The sequence below is a fragment of the Canis lupus genome, chromosome 13 (genome assembly GCF_003254725.2).
Source record: "Canis lupus dingo isolate Sandy chromosome 13, ASM325472v2, whole genome shotgun sequence".
Taxonomy (NCBI): Eukaryota; Metazoa; Chordata; class Mammalia; order Carnivora; family Canidae; genus Canis; species Canis lupus.
The window spans coordinates 38,831,176-38,859,153 of NC_064255.1; the positions used below are offsets into that span (position 1 = coordinate 38,831,176).

Sequence of the window (27,978 nt, forward strand, 5' to 3'; positions counted from 1 at the left end):
TAGGTTTCGTGAAGTGTTTTTATTTCAGCTGCATCTGGACCTTGACGTTCTGTGTCCGGCATGGAGCAGGGCCACACTCTTCTGAGCGCCGGGCGGGGACGGCGCAGGAGGGGACGGCGCGGGTGCCTCCCATGTCCAAGTCCCCATCCTGGGTGCATCGGCCCCTCGTCTGCACGCTGACCCTCGAGCCCCAAGCGCCCAGAGCCGCCCCTCCCCTCCCCGCCCCCTGCCTGCCCCAGCCCCGCTCCGGCAGACAGCTGTCGAAGCTTAGCAGTGACCCAATAAATAAGAGACGCCAGCGGTGCAGGACAGTGAAGGGGCGGGTGGGCGGGGCCTCCCCTGGAAGGTGCTCTCCCCGCCAGCTCTCGGCCACGTCGACTCCCAACGCTGCAGGCAGTTCCTGTGGTGCTGGTGCCCGGGACGGGCGGCGACCAGAGGTGTCCGCAGGCCGGTGGGCACAGGCGCACGCTCAGCTGGGCGGCCCGGGGGAGGCGGGCGGGGACGGGCTCACACGGCCGACAGGAACGGGAAGAAGAAGAAGTCAAAGGCGAACTTGACGGCGCCGTGCACGGTGCTGCGCCAGTCGTGCTCTATCTTCACGTGGCGCCGGGCGGGGGACAGCTGTGCCATGCAGTTGAGGCAGCGGATGGCCTTGAGCTCGAAGACGGGCCACTTGCTGCCCAGGCGGCCCTCGAGGACGGTGCTGAACTCGATGAGGCTGCCGTGGCGCAGGCCGAGAAGCACGTCCTTGAACTCGCCGCTGGCCCGCAGCACGATGTCCTTGGTGACGTCGTCCTCCTCTGGGCCGCGGGAGCCGTTGGCGCCACTGTAGGGCATGCCCACCGTGATCTCGAACTTGTAGCGGTCGAACTTGCGGATGTGGCAGGGGTGCTTGGCCAGGAGCTTCAGGCGGCATAGCTCCTCCGCGGCCGTGGAGGCATTGCCGGGGCTGCAGGACGGGTAGGCCTCGCCGTACAGGCAGCGCATCCAGTCGCCCACGAAGAGCGGGAGCATGTTGATGGCCGCCTCGGCGCTGTTGTCGATCTCCGTCACCCGCACGTACTTGAAGCGGCCCGTCCATGTGACCCTGTGGCCTTCCAGGTGGCTGCACAGGATCTGGGTGCGGGCCATGTTGGTCTCCTTCCAGGCCCGGGGCCCGCACAGGAAGCCGTACTGCTGCCAGGTGAGCGTGGAGTTGTAGACCTTCATGCCCTCCGAGCGGTACACATACAGCCAGCAGAAGAGCACGATGGCCGTGATCCACACCAGGATGAGCTTGACGACGGAGCTCCGCGTCAGGGACTTGACCATGGCCACCGGCGAGAAGCTGGCCTTGCTCCACCAGCGGAACAGCAGGGGGACGCTGCACAGCAGCGCAGTGACGGCCACCTTGGTGAGCTCCAGCGACAGGAACCAGCGGGCAAGCTGCAGCACGCCCATGAGCGCCAGGCCGGCCACCAGGACGGGGAGCGCGAACAGGAAGAGGAAGTAGCCCACGGTGGCTCGGGCAAGCCCCAGGCCGGTGGACTCGAGCAGGATGACCACGGACAGCTCACACCACATAAAGCAGACCAGGTAGGGCACCAGGTAGCAGTAGGTGCCCTTGAAGCCCCGCAGCTGCGCCATGCGGAAGAAGAGGTACAGGAGGTACACGTACAGCAGGCAGGGGACGCTGACGTTCAGGACGACCAAGTGGCCCAGGGGCACGGTGACGAAGGTCTGGCCCAGGAGCTTCAGGTGCTGCCAGCCGCAGGGCAGGGTGGGCAGGAGGGACAGTAGGCCGGCGGCCACCTCGGTCACCAGGGCCCTCCGGGTGTAGGGCTCGGCAGACGAGCTCAGGCTCACGTAGCTGGTGGCGGTGAAGAAGATGGACACGACGGCCAGCTCAGAGCAGGGGATGCAGTCCTTGCTGGCGATGGGGAAGGAGAAGATGACGAAGAAGACAGACAGCAGGAAGTGCACGTAGGGCTCCAGGTGGTTCCAGCCGAAGTTGACCTCGGCCTGCTCCACGTCCAGGTTGGGCTCGAAGCGCAGGAGCAGGCCCGTGAGGGTGCGGAAGCTCTCCCACGCCCTGCTGTCCTGGAACACCTTGAGGGTGCAGATCACCATGGAGACGAACGACAGGTAGAAGACGACCAGCGGGATGAAGAAGGCGAAGAAGTCGATGGTCAGGTTGCTGATGATGAAGAAGAAGATGAGGGCGTTGATGTGCTGGGTGGGCACGATGCTGGACAGCCAGTGCATGCCCGCCCGCGAGGCCACATCGATCAGGTACTCCTTGATCTCCATGACAGCGTGCAACGGGTACTTGACCATCTGCAGGTGTGGACACGGACACCAGCTGTGATGCACGCCGACCCGAGCCCCGTCGCCCTCGGCGCTCTGCCAACCGCGGGAGCCCACCACCCCTGGGCCCCTGGTCCCCTGGTCCCAGCGGGTCCCCGCGTTCCGGTCCACTTGGCCCGTCCCCCAGCTGCACCGGAGCTGCAGGTTCTGCTGCCCATCCTTGGCCCCCCTCCCGTCCCAACCTGCCGGGTGTGCAGACTCCTGCAAGCCAGCGTCCCCTGGAGACCTCAGCACCCGCAGGCACGTCGGGTGGGCCCCCCGCAACCAGGGTGCCCCGAGCCTCGGCCCCTGGCCCCCTGCCCCTGTGTCGGCTAAGGGCAGGGGAGCCCGCGGAGGGCTCTGCACTGTCCCCGGGCAGGCAGCGGGTGTGGGGAGCCAGGAGGAGGGCTCGGCCAGCGTGACCTGTGGGGGACGGGGTTCATCCCTGAGGGCAAGGGAGCCACGCAGGCTAGTGGGCTAGTGGGCTAGCGGGCTAGTGACCGGGACCCTGAGGACCCGCAGACTGGCCGCCACCTGCACGCAGCCGTGCTGCCCCACGCTCAGCCCCGACGGCCACTGCCACAACCTGCACCCGGTGCAAAGGGCGGGGGCGACCCTCAGACCTCTGCGCAGCACAGAACGAAGGGGGATGGGGGGCGGCGAGGGGGGCCGCCCAGGGCAGGGGGCAGGGCGGTTCCGACACCCGGGCCGGGCTCCAGCGCCGTGCACAACTCTGAGGGGTGTGGCCCTGCTGGGCTCGGGGAAGCGAGGCAGGGGCGCAGGTGCTGGCCCTCCATGGGGTCTGCAGGGGCGGCAGCGGGTCCCCAAGGGCACAGCACCACCCACGGGGGGGCAGGGGAGCCTGGATGGTGCCTGGAGCCCCCTCAGGGGCGTGACGACTTCTGCCACAGCCTGGAGAACCTGGGGGCGTCCTGGGTGGGCACGACCACGTGACTGTACCAGCACGGGGTGTCACATGTCAGCCTGAGAAGACGACACCTGGGAGGAACCGGAGTGCGCTCTGCAGAGGCGGGGAGCCGGGCGCACATGGGGGCCTAAAACACTAGGGAATGTGTGAGCCTGTCTTCACGCACCCGTGTGCGCAGCCACCTTCCGTCTAGGGCCCTGGTGACAGCCCTCCTGCTCCCTGCCTTGGAACAGGCAAGGACTCGAGCCAACGAGCACCCGGCCAACGACTCCCCACCCACCCCGGCTGACAACCACCCCCCACCCCGGCCGATGACCCCGCACGACCCAGCTGACGACCACACCCTCCCGCCCGCCCGGAGCAGCCTCCACCTCACAGGTGACCAGTGCGCACCTGTGCCGCCCACCAGACCAGACGGAGGCAGGGCCACACGGCCGGCGGGGGTCCCTGAGCGCCAGCTGCGCACCGCAGCTCCCGGGCCGCTGTGGCTCCTGGGCCCTCTGTGCAGGTACCCGGACGCCCGGACACACCTGCAGCCCTGCACGGGAACTGGGGCTCCCCGTCAGCATGTCAACCACCCGCGCTGCTCTGCGGGGAGCCTGCTGCCCCTGCCGCTCCCCGCCGCTCCCCCTGCTTCTGCAAGCGTGCTCTGTCAAACAGAGGAATGAGACGTCTAAAAAATGACCGTGAAGCTTGTGGAACGCCGTGTCCTGCCTATGTCTGTGCAGCGAGGTGCCGGGACCACTGGGCCGCGGCCCCAGCTCTGCCCCAGGAGCTTCCGTCCAAGCCCTACTCTCAGGGCCCCAACTGGGAAACTGAGAACTGTCCCGCGGACGAGGTCCAGCAAATTACAACGGGCTGTTCCCTGACCATAAAAGACGTTTTTAAGAAAGGAGCAGGAGCCAGCCGCAGGGCAGGACGGCGCCCCGGCCTCGGAGCCCAGGCTCACCGGGCCCCTCCAGGAGAGCACGGCCCTTCCTCCTGCAGAGGCGCGGGGAAGCATCTGAGGGACAACGTGGGGACGGTCCTTACAAGCCGTGGGCCCCAGAGGAGGGCAGGCCCAGGCGCGGGGGAGGCCAGGCGGGCGGGTGCTGACAGCCCCCGGCCCCACTCACCTTCAGACGCAGGGGCAGGTCCTCGGGGCCCTTGCCGGCCAGCTCGTCGTCGTCGTCGTCCTGCAGGAACAGGTTGGCGGGGATGATGCCCTTGGCGTACTTCTTGGTGATCTCCACGAAGTCGTCCGGCGCTATGTGGCTCTTGGCTGGGCACGAGACAGAGGGCACAGGGTCCGCCCACCCTGCGAGCACCCGGCCACCCCACGCGAGCGGGCGGCCAGCCAGGGAGTGCAGGCTGAGGCCCGGCGGAGGGTGAAGCCTGGCAAGCTCTGTCCCGACAGACAGACAGTGGGCGAGGACGGGCGGACGGAAGGAGAGGGGCAGCCGAGACGGCTTCCAGCCGCGCCCTCCACCTGCTGCCACGCTGACCCCACACCCCCGCCCTGGCCCTCAAGCCCAGGGTCTGCCCCGGGCCCTGCGCCACCCTCACCACCAGCGCCTCCTGCTGCCTCGTCCCAGCCCTGGCCTCACGGCCCTGCCGACCCTCCGCTCAGCACGCGCCCGACGGCCTACTGCGCGCCAGAAGCTGGGACGTGTGAGCCCAGCGCTTGCCTGTCCAGGCTCCTGGCCTAGTTGACTGCCAGACCCCCAGACCTCACACAGGGCGCAGGGGCAGGTGGATGGTGAGGCTTGAAATGCCTCGAGGTGACCAGCGGGAGGACGGGGCCCAGGGGCCCGGCCGGGCTGTGCATCTGGTGTCTGGTGGCCGCTGAGGCACGGGGCCCGAGGACAGGTCAGCAGAGCTTGGGACAGAGCCGTGCTGGTGGGATGGCAAGGGCAGGGCCAAGAGAGGAGAGGAGCCGGGGGCTGCAGAAGCCCCTGCCTGCCGTGGCCCAAGGGGAGCACAGGACTGGGCGGGTTGCTATGGGAACGAGGGGGGTGGTGTCTCCTCCTTTTGGTTCTGGGAGGAGAGGAGTAAGCACACGCCTGCAGCTGCTGGGAGAGCAGGTGGGGAGGGCGGAGAACTGCACCGGAGGGGAGCTGGCCTGCTGGTGGGCACCGAGCACCCCGCCACGGACGCCTGCCAGGGCCGCACGGCCCCCGACCCTGACCGTCTGGCTCCAGGGGCCCGAGGAAGTGGAGGGGTGGTCGAGAGGGTGGAGCTGGGCTCCTTCGGGGGCACCACCCCACGGGCTTGTGGGCACAGGGCTTTCGCCCCGAGAGCACCTGGGCTCCTGGTGACCCGGCCTGACGACCGCCCAGAATGGTCCGGCGCGCTGGCTTCTGTCGCTGTCCGGCATCCCACAGCGCTTTGCCTCCCCGAACGGAGTAGGTAGGTGAGTCCGTGACGCCCACGGCCCAACACCCCAGGGAGGCCATACAACATGGGATGGGCACCCTGCTGAGCAGCCAGGTGGGGGGGGCCCTCTGCACAGTCCGTGCGCCCCAGGAGCTCTTGGGGCTGCAGCTCGGCTCCCTACTCCCACCATCACCGTGGGCTCAGCACCAGGAGGAAGCCAGGCCTGCCTGAGCGCACGGGCAGGAGCCGGGCAGCCCCATGTCCCTCCTGTGTGGTCCCCTCCGGGACGGGTGCCGGACCCTGAGAGCTGTGTGTCCACACGGCTGGGCCGCTGCTCCTGGGGCACGTGAGGTCGTCTCCCGCCTGGACGCCCCCCGCCCCTGTGGGTGCCCCCGCGCCCTCCCCGACCCTCCGGGGCCAACTGCCTCCTTATCCTTGCTGACCTGCTCGGCCCCCCTGGCGCCCACACACCGCCCTGTCCCGCTGTCCTGCACGGACTGTCCTGCGGCCCTGCTGGGACCGGGTGCATCCGCTGGGCAGGGGCCAGGTCCCACCGCCCAGAACACCCACGGCCCCCACCGGGCTGGACCCATCAGGCCTCCCAGACCCCAGGTCTGGACCCTGCAGCGGGGAGTGGACGTGGTGCCTGGGGTCGCAGGCCTAGGCGCCTGGCCAGAGGGGTCACGGGTGCGGGCCCGGAGGCCATACTCACATTCGCTGCTGACCAAGCGCTCCAGCACCCGCCTCTGCTTCTGGAGGGACTTGGGGATGGGGCCCGGCTGTGCCGCTCCCTCTGCAAGTGACACACAGATGGACGACCTAAGCAGGTAAGTCCTCTCAGGGCAGCTGTGGGTCTGGGGACCCCGGGGCCTCTGTGAGTCCTCCACGGGCCGGTCGGGGCCACCTCCCTGGCAGCCAGCTCGGACCCTGCAGCCCCGAGGCTGACCCTGCGCTGACATGCAGAAGTGCCCTGGTCGGCATGACTCATCCCCAGACACCTCTGCTGGCCGTGTCCCCCGGCACACCTGTCCCCTGGAGTACAGTGGGCTCCCACCAGGCCTGTCCCTGTCCCCCCAGCCCTGGCGCCCACGTCGGGCAGCTGAGTGCTGAGCCCGGACCGGAGGATCCTCTCCTCGCGTCGCAGTCACCACCTGCCACAGCCCCAGCCCGGCAAGCCCTGGTCCTCCTGAGGCCGGGCACCACGGGGCCTTTGCAGGCCTGGCTCGGGCGGGAGGCGTGTGAGCAACAGAGGCCAAGGGCCACAGAAACGGCCTGGCGCGTGGGCAGCAGGGGCCCAAGCTGGCACCGCAAGCTCCGGGACCTCACAGTGGCAGCCCCAACCTTGCCCCATCAGGCACACCTCTGCAGGGTGCTGCCCCCCGAGCCCCGGCCTCCGGGGCCCCTGCGCTCACCCCAGCAGTGTCCCCCACCCCGGCCCGGGAGCAGGCCAGTCCTTGGCGGGTCTAGCTGGGTGGGGTCCTGCCCGGAGACCCGGGGCGGGGGGGGGCAAAGGCTTCCCCAGCGGCCGCCCCTGCTGCTGTGCTGTTGGCAGAGGGCAGCCCTGGGGGGCCAGAGAAGGCTGGGCGGGGCCCTGGGCACAAATCCCTCCTCAACGGCTGCAGGCGGATGCTCCCCCAGGGACGCAGAGGCAGTTGGGTCGGGCCCCAGGAAATGGGGCGGCCACTCCTGGCCGGGCGCCCGCTGCCCTGCCGTCCTGTCCTCTTGTCCTCCTGTCCTCCTGGCTGGCCGCTGGTGCGGAGGCTGGGGGAGGCCTGCCTCAGGGAGGCCGTTGAGCCACGGTGGGCTCAGTGCCCCACAAGCCCGGGCATCCGGGGACCCGCTCCCCGCCGCACCTCTTACTGCGCCCCATCCCCGCCAGAGGAGCAGGACACCCCGAGAAGGACCAGCTCCGTGGCTCTGCCCATGGACTGCACCAGAGCTCAAGCAGGGCTTGGGAAGGCCACCCCCAGGACAGGACGACACCCAGAGGGGCTTGCCTGGGCCTTAGAGGGGACTCGGGGGTCTCTGCCCAGGACCCCATGTAGGCTCCCAGGGGAGCCCCCTGTGTCCAGCAGAGAAGCCCAGAGGTCCCCGCGGGGGGCCCAGCCCCGTAAGGCTCACGTACCCTGCTCGTTGACCTGACCCACGTTCTCCAGCAGCTCGGACACGGCCACCTGCTTCTTCTTCTTGGGGTTGAGCTTCCAGTACATGACCAGGGCCGCCTTGCGCACCGCCCGCTCCAGGTCGGTCTCAGAGGAGAGCTGCTTCACCTCCTGCTCGTTCTCAAAAGTGATGCCTATGACACAGGAGGCATCACAGGCCTCATCCCGCCTCGTCCCCCCACTTCCCAGGCTCCGTCCCCCCAGGGCGGCTGGGAAATCCGGGTCCTGCACAGCCGGCCCTTCCCGAGGAGACGGCTCACCGCAGAGGGAGGTGGGCCCGGGTCCCGCAGGCGCTGGAGCTGCCTCCCCCCCCGCCCCCCACTGTCAGGGCTGTCGGTGCTCCCCACCCAGGACAGTGAGGCCGGAGATAGGGACAGGGCTTTCCATCCTTCCAAACATCTTCCAAGTCATCCCCTCGAGCGTCCATTTCTTTCCAGGCCAGGAAGCACGTGGTATGACAAAGGGGGGTGTGGGGGGCACGTGGGGCCCCGGCCGGCCCCCTGCAGGACGCGTGCTCCGCTGGGCCTCACGGGCTCCCTCCCGGCCTCGGGGAACCGCCGGCCGCAGCCGCGGGGGCCGCACGGACTGGCTCGGGCCAGTGGCAGCGCAAAGCCCCTGCTCCTGCCCAGGACGGGAGCCCACGGAGACCCGCCGTCCCGCGCTCTCAAAGGCATCCGCCCCACTTCCAAAGAATGGGGATTCTGCATGATAACGTGGCTCTTAAATACATGATACAAACCAGGAGAAAATACTGCAAACTCAGAACATTTCTGTCTGCGTTTCAAAGTCACGGCTCATTTGTGTCCTGTTTACTTATATTCCAAGTTTTATACAACAAACACAAAGCAGTTTTCCGGCCTGGGGAAAAGTCGTTTAAAAAAACCCTTGGTGACACGCGCTCCCATCTCCCCGAGCCTGAAGCTCCTGGAGCAGAAGGGCCCCCGTGCCTCAGGCCCCCGCCCACTCCTCCCACAGCGATGGTCTCCGCCGCCTGTGGCCCCCAGATGCGGGCGGCCACGAGGTCCATCCTGACCTGGGCCAGGTCCTCGCGCCGACGCACCGAGGAGCTGGCCGTCCGGGGGCTCTGCTGCGGCGCCTCCTCGGGGCGCTGAGGACGCCAACACGCGCCCAGGGACGGCCCATGGCATGCACCGCCAACCATGGCGAAACCGGATCCGCACCTCTTGCCGAGCAGTGCGGACTTCCCCGGGAATTCCCCGCCGTCACCTGATGGGCAAGCCGCGCCCCTGGGGCCGGGCACCTGCGCGACTTCCCGCGGACCCACCTTTCCTGTCGGCCAGGCACCTGCGCAGGAGCTTGACAGCCTCGCGCCGGCCCTGCTTGGCAGCGAGGATGAGCCAGTCGACAGCCGTGCAGTTGTTCAGCTCCTCGTCCCCGGTGCCCGCCAGGAGCAGGTAGTGCTTCCCCGCCTGCGGCAAGAACCCACTGAAGCCTCACCCCAAGGTGCCCCGTGTGTGTCCGGGCCAGGGAGCCCCGTGGCATCTGCGCCCGCTAGCCCGTGGGGGACCCCAGGGATGGTGTGGCCCCATCCTGGCCAACAGGAGGGGCACGGAGGGCTTCCCGGAGGAGGAGGGGGAGCCCCAGGCGGGCTGGGAGGAACCCCCAGAGGGGCCCCCGGCTCCCAGGGCTGGGCCCCGGCACGCGGGCTCACCTCCGTCTGCGCCTTGGCGTCCCCTGCCTTGGCCCTCTCCAGCACGTCTCCAAAGGGCACCTCCACATCTGCCTTCATGGGCCCTTGAGTAATGCAAGACAGGAGTGCGTCAGGCCTGCAGGCCACAGCCAACCCGGGCCGTCACTGACTTCGGGTGGATGTGGACGGAATATGCTGGAACGCGGCCTTCGGGCAACACAGGCGCCCTGGAGTGCAGCAGCCAAACCTCGGCTGCAGCTCTGAGCGGCAGGAAGGGCCCACGCTCACCCCGGGCACAGGCCTGCTCAGGGGGGGCTCCAGAAAGATCCCGGCTCCGGCGTGGAAGCCCAGACCTACGGGGCACCTGAGCCCTGGTGAACACGGGCGCATGCCTGCCAGACAGCGTCGGCGTCCCGTGGCCCTGGGAGGTCAGCGTCGGTGCACACACTCAGATGCACGCTTACACGGGCCCCACGCTGGACGGTAACCATGGCGCCCACAGCACCCCCCAGGGCTCAGGAGGCCGCGCTCAGCTGCAGGCTGTGTGTCACCCCCCACGTCCCCCAGTCTCCTCCCACGGTGCCGCCAACCCTTGCGTGTGTTTTCCTCTGGGCTGTTCTCTCGCAGGTCCGGCTGCGCTCCCCGAAGGGTCCCAGCATGCAGGGCATGCTGCGGTCCGCCTCCCAAGGCGGCCTCTGACTTGCAGGGCCCTGGGAGCCCGGCCCCACAGCCCTAGGGGCCACAGTGGCCTCGGGCAGGAAGCACAGAGGCTGTGTCCCCGTCCGTGTCCGGGGCCCACGGTCCTCCTCAGCGGGTGGCAGGTCCGGGGCACCCCAGGTACCCGTGGGATGCGCACGCTCACCTCACTGCAGGCCTCCCGCTCAGCAGGGACGCGCCCCTCACCCCGGGAGTCTGTGCCACCCCCCAAGGGCCGGCTTCCCGTGGACTCCCCCGGGCCTCTCACCAGGGCCCCCAGCCCAGCGTCTGGGGCCCGTGTCTCCCTGGGGCCTGCAGAGGCGCGGCCGGAACACAGCGGGCGCCCTGTGCCCCGGGACTGCGCGCTGCCTGGCCCTGCCCGGCGTGGCCTCGGCGCGTCGCCCTTCCCTCATGCCCGGGGCCTTGGGGCTGAGCCACCGAGGCCACGTCTTCCCTGGTTGGCGGTCAGCACCCGCAGACCGGGGGTGGGAGGGGCAGGACGGGCGCCGGGCCCTCGCTCCCCATGCAACCGCGCGGCCAGGCGCGGCTCAGAGAGGGGCGCGCACCTGACCTGCGGGCACGACCTGCCGAATTCAGGCAGCAGTGCCAGCTCAGCTTTTGCCTCCCCCTGCACCTCCTGCACCCGCCTGTACCCGCCTGGACCCCAGGCCCGCCCAGGACGCCTCCATGGGGAGAGGGAGGGTGTAGGAAAGGGTTGGGGGGTGGGGGTGGTGCTGTAGGAAAGGGCCGGGTGGGACCCAGCTCTCGCCATCCCCCGGGTTTGTCTGACTGAGTTAGAGAAGCCAGGGGCTAATGCAGGGGGCCCAGCTGGGTGGTGGTGCTGCCTCACTCCCGCTCCCTGGGACCTGGAGGTGCCTACCTGGCTACTCCCTGCCCGTGCAGACATGCAGGTGAGGAAGGAGCAGGGGCACGCGCTCTCGGGCTGTGCAGGGCTGGCGGGGACACGGAGGACACGGAGTGGGACCCCACCCCGCAGGACCGCCAGGCTGGTGTCTCTCCTGCTCCTGGGGACAGGCGGCCAACAGGCCACCGCTGTTTCCTGACTCTTATGTGAAACTTGCAGTCCTGACTGCCCTCCCGGGACGTTTGCACACTCAGATTGAAACCAAGTGTGTTTCCAGCCCTGGCTTTTGTACTCGGCAGCCGCGAGGCGTGTGTGGCCGAGAGCCCCGGGTCAGGACCCCTCAGCGGCCCGGAGGCCTCGGAAACAGCGGAGAACACGGTGACCTTTCAAGGAGATGCAGGGATCCAGAGCACCCGAGGACAGGCCGCGTTTCTGGAATAAACCAGGCCGTGGCCCCATGTGACCTGTGCAGGGGAGCCCCAGGCCCGAGGCCACCAGGCTCCATCTCCGCCGGGCGCGGCCACCCTTAACCTGGAGCCTCGGGTCACTCAGCGTTGGCCACTGGGGCACACCTGTGCCTCTGCGTCGTCGTCTCTACATGGGGCCACACAGAGCTTCCCGCACTGGCCGCCGTGAGGGGGTATGACGGGGACCAGGGACAGGGCCGGCCACGGGGTACACACAGACGCCCACAGCAGGTGCTTGTTGGGGGCTTGAGCGGCACGGGCGCACTGCTGAGCTGGCAGCGGTCGTCTCGAGCAGCGGCCTCTAGAGGAAGGAAAAAGGGCAGCGCAGGTGTGGCCTGGGGCAGAGGGTGCTGGACTATGTCAACCGTGCAGGCCATCTGGGGGAGCAAGGCCTCCTGCCAAGCCTAGGGATATGGGGGTCCCCGCGTCCTGGGCGCCCGCGGGGATGGAGCACGTGGCAAAAGCAGCCGCACCCCGGCTCCTGAACACGTGCTCACAGCTGGGCTGTAGCCAACAAGGCTCTCCCGGGAGACGTGTGCACACACGGGAGGTGGACACGCACGGCCCCGAGCTCACGGGAACACCAGTTACCAAACAGGAGTTCGGGGCGTGGGGGGGGGTCCCAGGAGGTCTGAACCGGGGCCAGGCGGCCTGGGGACATTCAGGAAGCGTATCGGTGCCCGCGGGGTGGGGGCCCGACTCAGCACCCGCCTGCATGCGCGGGGGCCTGAGGAATGTCACCTGACGCGCACAGTCTTGGCACCGGCGCGACCCCCGCGCGACTCCTCACGGCTGCGGTGCTCTCGCCCTTCACAGATGCACACGCGGGTGCCTGCGGCCTCCTGACTCCCTCAAGGGCACGCAGCCCAAGGGTCCCACGGCGGCTGTCGCTGGCCCTTCCTGGCCCATCCCAAGGCCCGACGACCTGTGAGTCGCGGTGCATGGGGACAGACGCGAGCTCTGGGGGGGGGCCCAGCTGGGAGAGGCTCACGGAGAGCTGGCCCTGGAGCCAGACCGCGGGCAGCGCCACACGCAGCGTGGACTCTACACCCCAAGGTGCCCACACCACAGACCACAGCCCACTTCCCTGCCTGCACGTGGCGCAGCCCCTGCACAGAAGGGCCCGACGCCTGGTCGGCTGGCAGCATGCACGGCAAGGAGAGTGGAGTTCGGGACATTTCTGCTCCCACTGAGAGTCCGCGTGTTGGGTGCCGGGCTCTAGCACCCCAGGCGCGGCAGCAGGACCGGAGCTCTGGGTGGGCCGGCAAGAGCCCCACGTGGGAATGGGAGCCTGCGGGCGCCTGGCAGGCAGGGCGACAGGAAGACGCAGGGAAATCGTGGGGTGAGGCACCCCAAGGCGTGTGGTACCAGACTGTCTCCCCACGAGCCACAGGCCTGAAGTGCCCAAGTGAGGCCCAAGCGCTGCCTCCTGCGGCCCCTAGAGCAGGAACAGTGTCAGTGGCGGCTGGGGGGCGACGGCTCCCCCCAGCGGCTGTGTCTCCATGACAGGCCTGACGCAGCCCCATTATCCTCCTGAGCCCCCCACCTGGACTGGGGGCCCGGGGCTCGTGGGCCCCGCCGTACCCCACCCTGGACCGGGGGAGCGCCCCTTCCTGCCAGCCCCCCCCACTCACTCACTCGGGCCTCCCCTGTTCCCACACAGCAGGGTCCCGCCACCCAGCCCCGGGGACCAGAGCACAAGCCCTCCCAGCCCTAGGCTTCCCTCTGCGGCCCCCCGACTGTGTCCGGCTGGGGTCGGGGCACACCTGACTCACCTGTGCCGCCCGTGGCCACTGAGGGCTGCGCTGGGGAGCAGGAGGTGGATGGAGGCCTGACCAAGCCCTGGTGCCCTGCCCAGATTCAGGGAGGGGCCCCATGACCCAGCTCTAGCACCCTGCCCAGATTCAGGGAAGGGCCCATGAACCAGCCCTAGCACGCTGCCCAGATTCACTGAGGGGCCCCATGACCCAGCCCTAGTACCCTACCCAGATTCACTGAGGGGCCCCATGACCCAGCCCTAGTACCCCTGCCGAGATTCACCAAGGGGCCCCATGACCCAGCCCTAGCACCCTGCCCAGATTCACCAAGGGGCCCCATGACCCAGCCCTAGTACCCTGCCCAGATTCACCAAGGGGCCCCATGACCCAGCCCTAGTACCCCTGCCGAGATTCACCAAGGGGCCCCATGACCCAGCCCTAGCACCCTGCCCAGATTCACCAAGGGGCCCCATGACCAAGCCCTAGTACCCCTGCCGAGATTCACCAAGGGGCCCCATGACCAAGCCCTAGCACCCTGCCCAGATTCACCAAGGGGCCCCATGACCAAGCCCTAGTACCCCTGCCGAGATTCACCAAGGGGCCCCATGACCAAGCCCTAGTACCCCTGCCGAGATTCACCAAGGGGCCCCATGACCCAGCCCTAGCACCCTGCCCAGATTCACCAAGGGGCCCCATGACCAAGCCCTAGCACCTTGCCCAGATTCACCAAGGGGCCCCATGACCAAGCCCTAGCACCTTGCCCAGATTCACCGAGGGGCTCCGTGAACCCTCTGTCCCACTCCGGTCCTCACACCACCTCACCCCTGCCTCTGGAAGGTCCCTAGGGGAGCAGAGACCTGGGTGGGGGTTGCCCCAAGCAGCCCGGCCTGAGGATGGAGGACAGTGATCCACAGGGCACTGGGGACCTGGACCCAGGCGACTCCAGGTGGCAGCTGGTCCCAGAGGGGAGTGTCCCTGCTGCTCCCGGACCAAGGGGACTGCCTGGCCCAACGGCCCTGAGGGGTGGCCATGATGGGCAGGGGTACATGGGCTTCCCCACACTGGGTGGGACCCGCATGGAGGGGCTGCCCTCCTGCCCCCCGTGGTCCTGGTGGGGACCGCCTGCTGGCCCAGGGCATGTGCAGGTCGGCGCTGAGCTGTCACGTCATAGATAAGACAGGACCGTGACACCTGCTAGGCCCCAGGCTGTTCATCGCCGGGAGGGCCCGAGGGACCTGCCCCGCAGGAGGCCACGTGCCGGACTCGCCGCTCGCTCACCTGGCTTCACGCAGCGCTGGTGGCACTGAGGATGGTCAGCTTGCAGCCCCAGCCCCTTACCTGCTCTGTCCGCCCTTTCCTGGCTCCGAGCACTTGGGGCCCGGGCTGCAGCGGGGGCAGCCGCATTGGCAGCGTCTGGTCCCGGAGCACGGGGCGCCCCCCTCTCGTCCTGTTCCACCGAGGCAGTGGCATTGAGCCGCGAGCGGGCCTGGGGCTGCGGTGGTGGAGGCTGTGGGCCAGAGGGGCTCGTAGGGGGGGTGCTGGCGTCCATCCTGCCCGAGAGAAAAGCCAAGGGTCAGACATAAGGTGCCAGGCCCAGCTGGAGAGGGGACAGGAAAGGGATGGGTGGGGGCTGCCTCCTGGTCTATGAGGGATCTCCCTTGACCTCACAATAGTCACCTAGACCTTCCCACTTTAACAGATGAGGAAACCGAGGGAAGAAATTCCCTCGAGGCCACCGGCTCTACAGGCCCCACAGCAGTCATGAGCTTGGGCCCTCCATCCCGAGGCCTGGAGTCCAGCCTCACCGGGCACGCGCCATGCGACCCCAGTGTCCTCGTCTGAGTGGCAGGAACGGTGCAACCTTGTGAGGTTCCAGTGAGATGCTCCACACGGAGCTGAGCACGGTGTCTGGCTCCGGGCGGAAGGGTGGCCTGCATGTCGTATGTCCACCCCCATCCATGAAAGTGACCCTACTTGCAGGTGTGATTAAGGATCTTGGGATGAGATCACCCTGGTTGTGGGTGGCCCCGATCCCATGACCAGTGTCCTGACAAGAGGAGGAAGGAAACAGGGATACAGAAAGAGCACCACGTGAAGATGGCGCTGGGGACAGGAAATGCAGCTGCAACCACGGGCCACAGAGGGTCATGAGCCTTCACCAGAAGCCTGAGGGAGGGCGGGAAGGATGACCTTGGAGCCCCCAGAAGGAACCAAACACAGAGAAAAAGTTCATAAATGTTAGAAGGTAAGTGGAAGGGAGGAAGGGGAGGTGGGGAGGGGAGGAGGAGGGGAGGGCTTGGGGGGCTGGAAGGGGTTAAGGGGTACAGGGAGATGGGGAGGAGGGGAAGACAGAGAAGAGGGATGGGAGGGGAGGCCTGGGGGGCTGGGGGGGGGAGGGGTACAGGGAGATGCGGAGGAGGGGTGGCGAGGAGGGGTGAGGGTGGGGAGAAGCAGGGAGGAAGGGTGGGGGAAGCCGGGGAGAAGGGGTGGGAGGAGGAGAGGGAGGAGGGGAGGGGTTGGGGTGGGGGGAGGCAGGGAGGAGGGGTGGAGGAGGTGGGAGGAGGGGTAGGGGGAGGCAGGGAGGTGGGGAGGAGGGAGAGGCAGGGAGGCGGGGAGGTGGGGAGGAGGGGTGGGAGGAGGGGTGGGAGGAGGGCCCGCTGATGGCTTGGGCAGGTGAGTGGTGCGCAGCCTGGTGCAGGCAGAGGCCCAGGAACAGGGAATGAGGGTTCTGCGGCCCTCGGGGACCCGGGCGGGGCTCAGTCAGGGGACCCCACGGCAGAATGGCAGGAAGCACCAGGGACACAGAGCCAGCTGGAAGCTCGAGGAGGAGCCCCACGGGCGGGTGGACCTGGGGCCAGGCGCCCCTGAGCACTCAGGCGAAACGTGTGCCCGGGCCCGGGGTGGCCCGTCAGACTCTGAGAAGACACCGCGAGCCGCCCCGGATCAAGGCCAAGGCCGCCCTCGTCGCCGAGCCCAGGAGCGTGAGCGCGGAGCAGGGAGAGGGCTGCCCTGCGGTCCCGGCAGGCCAGGCAGGCCACGTAGGCAGGACAAGTGTCCCAGTGCGGGGCTGCGAGGACCAGATGACACTGGACGCGGCAGGCGGCACCCGGGCCTGGCTCCATCACCAGCTGCCACGCTGCGGGCCCACCGGGCTTCCGGCCCACGGCTGTCACGCAGGAAGGGGCAGGGGCCCAGGCGCCATGTGGCCCTGCCCGCCCTGTCCCCCAGCCACCGTGGGTACCCAACATGGGATCTGCGTCCACCGAACAACCCCACAAACTTCAGTCTGGGCATTCCTGCCCCCAGGGATGGCATCTGTGTCCTGCGACATCCTGGGGCGTGGTGGGGACACGGGCAGCCCCAGGAGCCCCCTGCCATCAGCTCGCTGCTCCCAGCCGCCCCCCGGCCGCAGGCCCTAGGGACCAAACACAGAGGCGACTCCCGTAAACCCCGTGCTTCAGCCGCACGCGTGGACGTGTGGAGCCAGTGTGGGCGGGAACACCGGGCCACGCGGGTCACCCCCAACGCAAGGTGGCAAGCACGTCTGTCTGCTCTGTAGGCCCCACGGGGCCAGTCCCGGCCCCCGCCCCCAGGCCAAGCACCACCCCCTTGGCCTTGGGGACGGCCACTTGTGCCAGGCCCCCGCATCATGAATAGCAGCAGGGATGGGTGCGTGTCTGGGGGCTCCCGGGGCGTCCCATGCAGCCTGGGGTACAGGCACCACTGCCAGCTGGTGTGCCTGACGGGCAGGCGGCTTAAGCTTCAATCCAACCTCGGCCTGTTTCACGGATGAGGAAACGCGGGTGGGGAAGGTGGAGCCGTGCTGGCGGCCGTGGGCTTGTGGAGCCGGAATCCCACGCAGAGCCTGTATCCAGGTGGGGGCTGTTGCGTTCCAGCCCCAGCTGCCTCCCACCCGCTCCATCCGCCCCGCACGCCAGCCCCTCTTCCCACGCCGGCCGAGCCGAGGGCCCTGGGCCTGCTTCCTGGAAGGTCCTCTGCCACGGGTAGTGGCCCCCAGGCCTCGGGCGGGAGGGATGGCGCGGGCCAACGGGACACGAGTCCCACTGTGCCCGGGCCCAGGGCCACTCAGCCTCTGTGCGCCTCGGCCTCCTGGTCTGCACGAGGGGGTAACACCCCCGTGTCGGGCCGGGGACTGAGGGTGTGAGGGCGAGGATGCGGTCCGCAGACCCTAAAACATTAAAGCACCCAGCGCCCCCGACCCAGGCTGGATCTCCCGGGGGGTGAACCAGGGCACGTGCGTAGAAACCCATCCTCTGGGGCGCAGGGCACGCGCAGGTGCCTGCGGGCTGGGGTCCCACGTCGCTTGCGGTCAAGCGACCAGTTCGAGTAAAATCTTGGTGAGTAGGAAGGCATGAAGGTTCTCTGAGTTAGTCAGAAGAGCCTCTCACATGAAGGTCAACAAGACGAGTCGCTGCACGGTGGGGTCACGGGGACGGTCACACGCTGTCCCCCCGCGCACTCGCTGTGTCTGGCCTTCCCTGCCATAACAAGCTCTCTCCCTGGTGATCCTGGGCACCCTGAGGGCAGGGGCACCTGCCTTCACCTAGAACACCCGCTGCCCTGCCCGCACCAGGGACGGCCCGGCCTTGGGAAGAGCCTCGGCTGGGCGACATGGGGCCCTGCGTGTGACTGAGCAGCCCCCCCAGGCCCCAGACTGCGGCTGCAGGACAGGCGCATCTTCCTGTAGATCCCCGCAGCCCTCGCAGAGGGGGGCAGCCCACCCCCTGCCGCCTGCGGCCAGAGCGGCGTCGCTCGGAGCCTGTCACTGTGCAAGATCCAGAGAAGCAAAGTGCTGGCATTCTTTCCCCGTGAGCACCAAGTCATATTTTTATCCCAACAAAACACAAACTACCGGCACCGCGGAGCTCGGCTGAGGAGCTGCCGCCCGCGCGACTCTGGACACGTGCAGCACAGTGACCACGCGTGGCCTTCTGCCCCAAAGGCTCTAACCCGTGTGCAGCAAGGCCCCACTCTGCTGCCCTGGTGGGGGAGGGGGCAGCCCACCTCTGAGGCCCTGAGGCTCTGAGGTTGCTGAGTGCCTTCTGGCCAGAGCCTCGAACCAGAAGCCCAGCCCAGGGAAGTAGGCGGGGACGCTCGCAGGCGTTCGGGCAAACCGGCACCATGCAGAGGGGCACCCCTGCTCCTTACAGCCCCTCCACCCGCGGCGACCTCCGCAGACCGTCACCGCGACCTGTACACAAACATTCCAGGTGCAGCCGGCTGTTGGTACAACACTGTTAAACGGGATTTAAAGCAGCCTGAGAATTATCCTCCAGTGTCTTGAGAATGAAAGGAAAAAGCTCCCTGCAGAAAAGAGGAAAGAAGGTGCCCCCTGGCCTGTTAGGACTGGCTCTCTCTGGGTGCACGGATGATGCGCGGCTTTAGTCTATTCTTTTCCTAAACGTATTTCCCTAATTTTCTCTAACAGTTGTATACGGCTTTGGAAATTAAGACAAAGTTGGGGGCCCCCGGGGGCTCAGCGGTGGAGCATCTGCCTTCAGCTCAGGCCGTGACCCCGGGGTCCCAGGATCGAATCCCGTGTCGGGCTCCCTGCATGGAACCTGCTTCTCCCTCTGCCTGTGTCTCTGCCTCTTTGTGTGTGTCTCTCATGAATAAATAAAATCTTAAAAAAAAAAAAAAGGAAATTAAAACAAAGTAGATTTTAAAACACATCTGTGCCTGAGCCCTGAGTGAAAGGGCTGGGGGTTCCCAAGGTCTGGGAGGTCTGCTCCAGCGCGGCCCAGCCCAGCCCCAGGCACAGGGCTGCTCCTCAAGACAAGGGCACAGAGCCCTTGGAGGCTCCCAGATACCTATTTTTGCCCCAGAGTATTAAGGGCCCAAGCAAGGAACATTCCGACTCCACTCAATGTGCCAAGTTCACAGAAAGTGGGAAGCAGGAGGGAATGCCCAACCCTTGGTCAAGGACAGCCATGCACGACGCCCAGGGGCCGAGCCCGTGCTGCACGCCCGGCCCCTGCTCTGCACTCGGCCCCGGCGGGTCAGCACACCCGGACTGCGGGACGACCCCTTGCTATGCACTGTGCTGGGCCTCCCTGCCCCAGAGCGCTTCTGTAGGGCTAGCCTCTGAGCAGCTCATGCCCAGGGGGAGGACACCTAAACAGGTGGCTACAAAGACGGAGCAGCATTTGGGGCGCAGGCACCCCAAGGGGGGTTCTCACTCAGCTTTGGGAAGCAAGGTAGGGTCGGAGGAAGGAGGCCCTGACTCAGCCTTCAGGACAAGCAGGCGTGAGGCAGGCAAGAATGGCAGGAAGGAGGAACGGAGGAGTGTGGGCACCCCAACAGGGAACTGCCCAGAAGAAAAGGCAGCTGAGGGAGAGTGACCTGCGACGTGGCCAGGAAGGGGCGGAAGGCTGGGAAGTGACCCCCGGGAGTGTGGGCAGCTGAGGCAGGAGCCTTGGGCCTGAATGGGCGCCGTGCCTCGGAGCCAGAGTGCAGCGTGGGGCCAGGAGTGCAGGAGGACGGTGCCCAGAGGGAAGTGAAAGTTACAGAACCACTGGGGTGTGTGGGGACAGGGCGGGGACACCAGGGAAGGGGCCGGTGACTGTCCGGGGGAAGCTAAGGAGGCCTGGTCCAGGGCGGGCATCTGCCTGTGGCTCTGGGCCCAGAAGAGAGGAGAGTGTCCGCAACTGAACGTGGTGGGGGAGGGGGGCGGGGCGGCCTGGCTTGTGGCTGGGGCCACAGCAGCGGTGCCTCGTTCAGTGCTGGGGACGTGGGAGAGGGCAGGAGCCATATAAAGCTCCCTCCCTGCTATGATCCTTAGCATCATCATCCTGGCCCTGGTTTGGTGTCCGTCCCAGAGCTCGGGTACCCCTGGGCCACGGGTGAGCCGGGGACCCCTCTGTCGCCAGCCCCTGGGGCCTGTCCAGCTCTGGAGCAGGAGGGGCTGGAAGGTGTGAGCAAGGAGCCCTCCACACAGTCTTCCGTCCTGGGAAAGCGGGTGTGGGGTCTCCCAGCATCCCTCCCTGTGTTCAGAGGTCCATCTGCGTGGGGGACGGCGCCCCTAAGGAGCAGAAATATGAGGAGCCCTCCTCTAAGTCTCGGGTCAGACACCTGGGGCTGCCCTGAGACTCAGCCCCTGGGGACGCGGGGCCAGGACTGGACAGCGGGGAGCCTGCCCCGGGGCTTCTGTGGACGAGGCTCCCTGACGGGCAGCAGAGAGGGTGCCCGAGGACCCGCAAGTGACAGATGCCGGCAGCAGGGAGAGCCCTTTGCGAGCAGGCCGGGGGCCAGGGGTCACTGTGCAAGGTGAGGGGCGGGGCCGGGCTTCCTCCTCCATCTCCTCCTGGTCAGGCCCCAGCCTCCCCGCGCCCCCGCTGCCCCGCTGACCCCAGCCCCTGGGGCTCTGATTCCTGCTCCCCTGACACTGCAAAGGCCCACACCCCGTAGCTGGGGGATTTGCTCCCCGCATCCCCAGGGCTGGGCGACATCCCTCCCAAAGTCTCCACCTGTCACGACAGGACCAACGTGGAGGAGGGAGGCCGGGCCTCGCCGCCCCTGCGCTGCCCCTGCTCGCCCCGCAGCGGGAGGGGCCCCGGGGACGGGACGCGCCGCGCTGACCCCCTGACCCCCGCCGGGCTGTGCGGGCGGGACCCCCTCCCCCTCCCTCGCCCTCTCCCCCGCCCCCCCCACCCCCCGGGGCGCCCTGGGTCCCCCCACCCCCGCCCCGCCGCCTCCCGGTGCTCGGAGCCGCGGGGCCCCACGAGGCCCGAGGGCGCCCCCTCCCCCGGCAGGCCCCGCCCCCGCCTCCCGGGGACCCGCTGGGGCCGCTGCGCAGGTGGAGAAACTGAGGCCCGCGGCGGGCGGCGCCTCCCAGCTGTCCTCCCAGCGCCCGCCGCCCGCCGCGGGGTACTCACCGGCCGCGAGTGGGCCGCGCGACGCCCTCGGGCTCCGGGCCTGCCGCGGCGCTGCTCGCGAGAGCCGGACGCCCCGGGGTGGAGCGGACGGGCCTGCGGAGCCGGCGACGCGAGCGGAGCGGCGGGGAGCGCCTGCGAGCGCGGCCCCCACGGGGCGGGTCGGGGGCGGGGCCAGCGCGGGGGCGGGGCCAGCGCGGGGGCGGGGCCAGCGCGGGGGCGGGGCCTCGGGCCGACCTCCACTCCCGACGCGGCTCGGAAGACGCGGCGCCGGCTCGGCCCGCGGAATGGCCGGCGCGCCTGCCAATCGCCGCGCGCCTCCGCCAATCACGGGGCGCCTCGCCTGGCCGCCGCCGGCCGCTCCCTGGCGGGTCCGACCCGCCCACAGCGAAAATTTCCGAACCGAGTCGGCCCCGGCTCCGCCCCGCCTGGCTGCAGCCACGCCCCACCCAGCGAGGGCCCGCCCCGGCCCCGCCCCCGCCAGTGAGGCCCCGCCCCCACGTACCCGAGGCCCCGCCCCCTCCCGAGGCGGCAGGCTCAGATCTAGGCCCCTTGGCCTCTCTATCTGTTAACAGGTGGCTGGGCCCTTGCACAAGACTCGGGCCACCTTTCACCCACCTCTCTGGCCCCAACGTCCCCAACTTCAGGTCCATGATCATTTCTTTTCTTCCTTTTTTTTAATTCTATTTATTTATTCATAAGAGACAGAGAGAGACAGAGGCAGAGACACAGAGGGAGAAGCAGGCTCCATGCAGGGAGCCCCATGTGGGACTCATCCCGGGACCCTGGGGTCACGCCCTGGGCCGAAGCCGGCAACAAATAGCTGAGCCCCCCAGGGATGCCCCTCATGATCATTTCTATGGCCACATTAACAGGGCCTGCTGGGCACCTCACCGCTTAGCTCCAGCCCTGCCAGAGACCCAGAGGGCTCCCCTCATTCAGCAGGAGGGATAGAGAAAATGGCCCGTTTAAATGTGTGCAAGTCACCAAGTGCAGCTTTTTTTTTTCCTTTTTTCTTTTTTTTTTCCAAGTGCAGCTTTAAATGCACGGAGTTAGATGCACGCTTTTTACAAGGTAATTACGAGATTTGTTTAACACATCAGCCCCGGGGATGGTGCAAGGCTCAGGCAGTTTGGAAACCCTCCTCTTTCGGTGGTGCCCTAGGTCTGAGAAGGTGTAGTTTGCAGGTGGGGGTGAAGGTCTATCCCCGAGTCAGGCTCTCCTGGCTGGTGCTCACCCCCACCCCGGGGGGAGGGCTGCATCTGCTCTGTGTCTGGTCCTTGTAGCCAAGCTTGATGCCTGTCCTGGGTCATCATTACAGAACCCGTTTCAGAGTGACTGCCAGAGATATGTCACCAACAGGTGGGGAGCCAAAACATCCCAGATGGTTTTGAGGGTGGATTGTATACACAGAACACACAGCCCCGAGGGCTTTCGTCAGAGCCGCGTGGTTCCTAATAGTCACCTCATCTGATGCTCCAGCTGCCCCCCTTCTCATCCAAGGCTCTGAGGCCCACAGGGGAAGGAAGGAAATGGGTACCGAGCAGCACCTCCTCCGCCCCAGGTTCTCAGTTTGGGGGCCTTTCACGCATTGAGGGTTTTCACTGCATCCTTAATGAGTGTGGCATTGAGGCAAGTGGCATGGGGCTAATTTTCATGGATCAGAAAATTGAGGTTCAGGCATAGAAGGTTATTTGCCCAACGCCGCATAGAAATCTTCCGCCTCTTGTAATGTACTGATGACAGAAAACTTGGAGAATTGCAAAAGGTAGAAAGAAGAAAGAAATCACTCAAGGACTATTACTGTCCACGTTTTGGGATCGGTGCATATTGAAGAAGGGGTTTCCAAAGGTCCCTGCGGTGACACCACACGTGTGCACACATGCCTGCTTCAGTAGGGCAAAGTCCTGGAAACAGAAGCTCTGATCCTGATAGGCTTTATCAGGTCTCTAGGTACATTTTTACCAAAACCCATCTCTCACTACTGTCTCCGGCGCACCGCTGAGGGGTGCACACTGGCACGGGGAGCTACCTGGTTTACCCTTTTCCCACTACAGTAAGTGACAAATGGTCTCCTTGCCTTTGTCGTATGCATTCCCATGGAAACTAGTGAGGCTAGACTTCTCAGGTTTTTTTAATTTTGAAAAGCATCTGCTCTCTCAGTCGTCTATTGGGCTCCTTAGGCTCCTTGAAAACCCACGGGATGAGCTCTTTTATTTCCCGTCTACTCTCTTTCCCGCCTGTCATCCCCTTCAGCCTGCAGGATGGGGGCCCACCCGGAAAACTCAGGCAGCCCAGGCTTGGGGGCCGGCAGGCCTCCTCACACCCGGGAGGCTGGGGCAGACGGCCTTCCTCCAGGGACTTGGGAGTGCCTTGCCGACTCTTTCCTCCTCCACCCAGGGCGGCTGGGGGGGGGGGGGATGGGGGGGGTGACCACCACGCCCGGTCCCTACGGGCCTCACACAGCCCAGAGAAGCCAAGACCCTCCCCTCTGAGGGGTCTCATAAGCAGAGGAAGGGTAAGGGCCAAGCAGCCCAGGCCAAGCCTGGAGGCACTTAACCTGCTGCTTGGAGTCACAGGCAGGTTCAGAAGGACAACCCTCGAGGCAAGGAAAATGAGCAAATGGGTTGATGACGTGGAGCAAATACCTTCCGAGATGGAGGAAAAGCATGTGGAGATCCTCCAGGGGAAAGCGAGGGGCTGTGGGCAGTCCCAGGAGGCGTAGCCGCATGGCTGGGAGTGCGAGAAAGGCTGGAGGCGCGTGTCTGGGGCTGAAGCTCTACCGTCCCGGAAAGGGAGGGAGTCCTACAGAGTTCCAAAAAGAACCAGTGACACCCGAAGGCAGGAGAGTCAGCGTGGTGCTAGCTCCTGCGGGACTTGAGAACAACTTCCAGGGACTCCGTTTATCTGATCAACAAGCCTCCCCCCCCCACCCCCACACGCTATAATGAATTCCTCTGCTGGGGAACAAGATGGAAAATATCCCCACAGCAAGACCAAGACGCACAGAGGGTCCCTGCGGGAGGTCCGGTCGCCAAGTCAACTACAGCGGAGATGGTGAAAGAGAGCGGAGCGGAGAACAGGAAATGGTGGTGAGCTGTGAGCCTTGCAGAATACTCAGGCTTATCTAAATATGCTTGGGGTTTTGTACCATAATCGCTAAGTAAGGATTCTTGAAATCTGTGCCACGTACTCTCAGGGAAACCCACTTGCGTCTGGGAGGAAACACAGAAGCAATCTCGGCCGCCCCTGGGGTCGGAGGAGCAGGGGCAGTGGAGCCCTTCCCTTGCATCTGCTGCTGGGTGAGGGCAGGCGCCGGGGCAGGGGACCGGGTGGGACAGGGGAGGCTCTGGGGCTGCGGCCACTGCGCCTGTTCCTGCAATCACGATCACGGGGGAGAAGCAGTGTGATTATAAATATCAGGAACTGGGAGAGGCAAGTCCTGGAAAAAAAGCAGAATAGAACTTCTGCATTTGGAAGGGGGTGGGTGGCCGGCGGTGTAGAGAGTGAGCAGGAAAGCGAAATTAAGGAAGGAGGAAATGACAGCGGTAACAAAGTTCAGTCCAGGTAAACACAAAGGGAAGCGAAATAAATAAAACCACGCATGTCGGCTTTCGTTTTTTTTTTTTTTTTAAATAAAGGGAACAGGCTGAACTTTCCATCAAAAGCCTGTAAGGTTGGGGTAAAACTAAAAATCCAATAAAGTGTTGTTTACAGTAAATGCTCCCCAACTGATGAGAAGTAGAGGTCAAAGGGCACAACATCTGAAAATTGAAATTCAAAAATGACAAGACTGGCCAATCAGTGGCCTCCAAGGAGGAATTCAAGACCGAAAGCGTTCACAGGGACGAACAGGGATATTAGGCAACGGTGCAAGGGGCAGTCCACAGAGGCCCAACATCGTGGATCTGAACGTACCAGGAGTACGGCAGCCGTGACGTGCTGCGTTCTGTGTGAGGCGCTGCGTTTCTGTGTTGCGGTGGCCGGGCCATGGTACCCAGCTCTGTCAAACAGCAGCCTAGACGTTGCCCCGAAGACACCTTTTAGGTGAGAGTAACGTCCGAATCAGTAAACTTTTGAGTAAAACCGATCACTGCTTGCAGTGTGGGTGGGCCACACCTAATCAGTTGAAATCCTTAGGAAAGAAAGATGAGGAGAGCATTCTGCGGGCAGAGGACGGCCTTGGGCAGAGGACGGCCTACGGGTCTGCGCCACAGCCTCGACTGCCCCCTGCACCTCCAGCCCGCCCTCACCCTGCAAACCACGCTTGTGGCCCCTGCGCTCACCTGTGCCAGCTGCTTATCTGTGTCCCCCTGCGTTTATGATGTAGGTGGGCACGCGAGAGCAGGGCAGGAGGCCTGTCCCCTCCCCCGCAGGGCCAAGCCCTGGGCTGTGCTATTGAGGACAGGAAGGACCAGCGAGTCACCGAGTTTGAGGACTGCACGGGTGCTCCTGGGGGTTGGCTGGACCTCGGGCCTCCGCACTGTGACAAATGCAGTCCTGCTGGGTGAGCTCCTGGGGTGGTGCGCATTTGTCACAGCAGGAACCTTTCATAGGCGGTGACGCGTCAGACCACGGGGCCTCTATCACCCGCCGAGGAGCTGGCATAGGGCCCGGCAGGTCCACCCGTCGGCAAGCGGGCTTGGGGTCCACATATTGGAGGGCGGGCCCCCCCGGAGTGGTTTGCGGCCTCCGTGATGGGGCAGCAGGCACCGGCCCCCTTTGCCTGGACGGGTGGCCCCCTCACACGTCCTGAGTCACCCCGTGATCTGTGCAGGTACTACAGCCCACGGGGTGCCCACGCGGGCTCACGCTCTGGGGCCACCGTACAGCCGGGCCTGCTAGGCCAGCAAAGCAGAGGTCTGGGGCCTGCGAGGACGCTGGGGACGCGGCGAGAGGGGAGCCACACCAGGGGTTAACAAGGCCCAGGCGCTCTAACAGGCCCCCTTCCCACCCCCTCACCCCGCTGGACGCGGTCCTGACCACCCTTGGCTGCATTTAGGACAGGAGGCTCCTGCCCTCCCGGCTCAGTGGGCTCAGTGGATCGTCTCGGTGCCACAACTGACCAGGGGGCTCCTTCCCATTTCGGGGGAGCAGGAGGCTCCCAGGCTCACGCACCAGCAGGAGCGCCCCCGGCTCCCAAGCCTCTGCTCCCCCTGTCCCCCCGACCCCCCGTGTCCTGCCAGCAGCTCCCTGGTGGAGGGTTTGGTGCTGCTTACGCGGCCCCGTGTCACCGGGACTGGGGGGACGTCAGGCTCCGCAGCCCTGCGCACCTGCCCCTGCCTGCACCTCCACCCCCGCGGGCACCCACATCTCGCCTGGGGGCCGAGCCGCCCACGGGTCTGAGTCGTCATTACTCACCTCTGAAGGCAGACAGTTAATGCCACTTAATGGCCGGTAGTGAGTCACCAAGCACATTGCAAAGTGTCACGTGGGATAAAAGAACACCAACAACCCAGAGGTAACTGGAGGCAGAAGATGGACAAATGCTCTGCAAGAAGAGAAGCGCCTTCCGACACGGCCACTCCGTCCCTCACGCCACCCACGCCAGCTCTCGTCACTGCTCATTGGTCGGCCTCATCCGGGGAGAGATCCACGATGACAAGTACAGGCACGTACCCGCAGGACTCACTCACGGGCTTGCAGAGGCCGAGAAGTCCCACGAGGCGCCAGCTGCACTCCGGGGACCCGGGGGAGCTGTGGTACACTTGGGGTCCATGCCCGAAGGCCAGAGGACCAGGAGTGCAGATGTTGGGGGCAGGGATGTCCAGGGGGAAGGGATGCCCAGGGGGGAGGGCTACCCGGGGGGAGGGATGCCCAGGGACAGGGATGCCCAGGGGGGCAAGGATGTCTGGGGGGCAGGGATGCCCAGGGGGGAGGAGACCCTGGGGGAAGGGGTACCCTGGGGGGAGGGATGTTCAGGGACAGGGATACCCAAGGGGCAGGGATGTCCAGGGGAAGGGATGTCCTGCCCCAACATACGTGGGTTCTTCGCCACCGATGACGTCTGGCACCATAATTGCTCTAATGGCTCGTGTGTCACAACCAATGTACCTACGTCAAGTCATGAGTCACCGGGTCTTTAGGGCACCACACGGTCACCCTGGATCCTGTACATTCTCTGCGGTTTAACAAAGTGGGACGACGCACGCCTTCCTGTGGCTCCCTGAGCCGTGGTCCCGCTGCCCCAAGACCCCTGGGACCTGCTCTCCAGCCCCAGCAAGCACCCATCCTCACTATCTCCATAGGCTGCCCTCTGCAGAATGTCAGGTACCTGGAACTTTCTGGAATGTCTTGTAGCGTGCAGCCTTTCCAATTGTGCATTGAGCCCCGTTTACGCCTTTTCACGGCTCGAAAGCTCGTGCCGCTGAGCGCTGAGCAACACTCTGTGCATGGACGGAGCTTCACTTGCTGAAGCACCCGAGCGGGGCTGCTTCTCCGTCACAGGACCGAGCACTGGGGTCACGAGGCAAGTGTGCTGCGGGGGACCTGTCTGGAGGTCACCGCAAGCCCCTATGCCCGGGGTCATCGGGACGGCCCATGAGTTGACCTGCGGGGGAGTGGCCGGCACAGCGCCAGCGGCCAGGGCCCTACCTGCGCACCAGACACCATTGCCACCGCTTGTGCACCTGCTGGCCTGTGGTGTCCAGGCGGTGACCCTGCGGGGCAGGTATCACCGCAGGCTACAGACGGGGACGCAGAAGCTGAGATACCTGTGTGACCGCATCGAACCCGGTCCCTGCTGGGACGCCACCTCCCCCTGCCCAGACCCCATGTCTGAGACCCAGCGAGCCCGCGTGGGGCGGCGTCGTGTGGCGTGTGTCACCAAGGGCCTCGCGGACACGGACGCCCCGGTGTGTGGGCTCCTGGGTCCCCTGCT

At 66.2% G+C, this 27,978-nt stretch overlaps 1 protein-coding gene across 8 annotated transcripts; it reads right to left on the reverse strand.

The window, feature by feature from the left end:
- Positions 1–26,635, reverse strand: WFS1 (wolframin ER transmembrane glycoprotein). Of its 8 annotated transcripts, none has more exons than XM_035713968.2 (8): positions 26,460–26,635; positions 14,485–14,756; positions 9,443–9,525; positions 9,056–9,200; positions 7,734–7,904; positions 6,321–6,401; positions 4,369–4,514; positions 1–2,316 (listed from the first exon to the last, which is right to left on the reverse strand). In XM_035713968.2, the coding sequence occupies exons 2-8, from the start codon at positions 14,753–14,755 to the stop codon at positions 508–510; spliced, it is 2,706 nt and encodes a 901-aa protein (XP_035569861.1). In that variant the 5' UTR covers position 14,756; positions 26,460–26,635; the 3' UTR covers positions 1–507. The 8 variants fall into 8 exon arrangements, with proteins under 8 accessions (XP_035569861.1, XP_025306440.1, XP_025306441.1 ...); XM_025450655.3 differs by lacking the exon at positions 26,460–26,635 and adding an exon at positions 21,102–21,251 and having other exon boundaries at positions 14,545–14,756; XM_025450656.3 differs by lacking the exon at positions 26,460–26,635 and adding an exon at positions 21,102–21,251.
- Between the last annotated feature and the right edge of the window lie 1,343 nt (positions 26,636–27,978).

Coding starts and splice junctions, on each gene's coding strand:
- WFS1 (XM_035713968.2), bottom strand. CDS start 14,755: ATGGACGCCAGCACCCCCCCTACGAGCCCCTCTGGCCCACAGCCTCCA. Junction 9,201..9,442: donor ACGCCAAGGCGCAGACGGAG/GTGAGCCCGCGT, acceptor TTCTTGCCGCAG/GCGGGGAAGCACTACCTGCT. Junction 2,317..4,368: donor ACCTGCCCCTGCGTCTGAAG/GTGAGTGGGGCC, acceptor CCACACCTGCAG/ATGGTCAAGTACCCGTTGCA.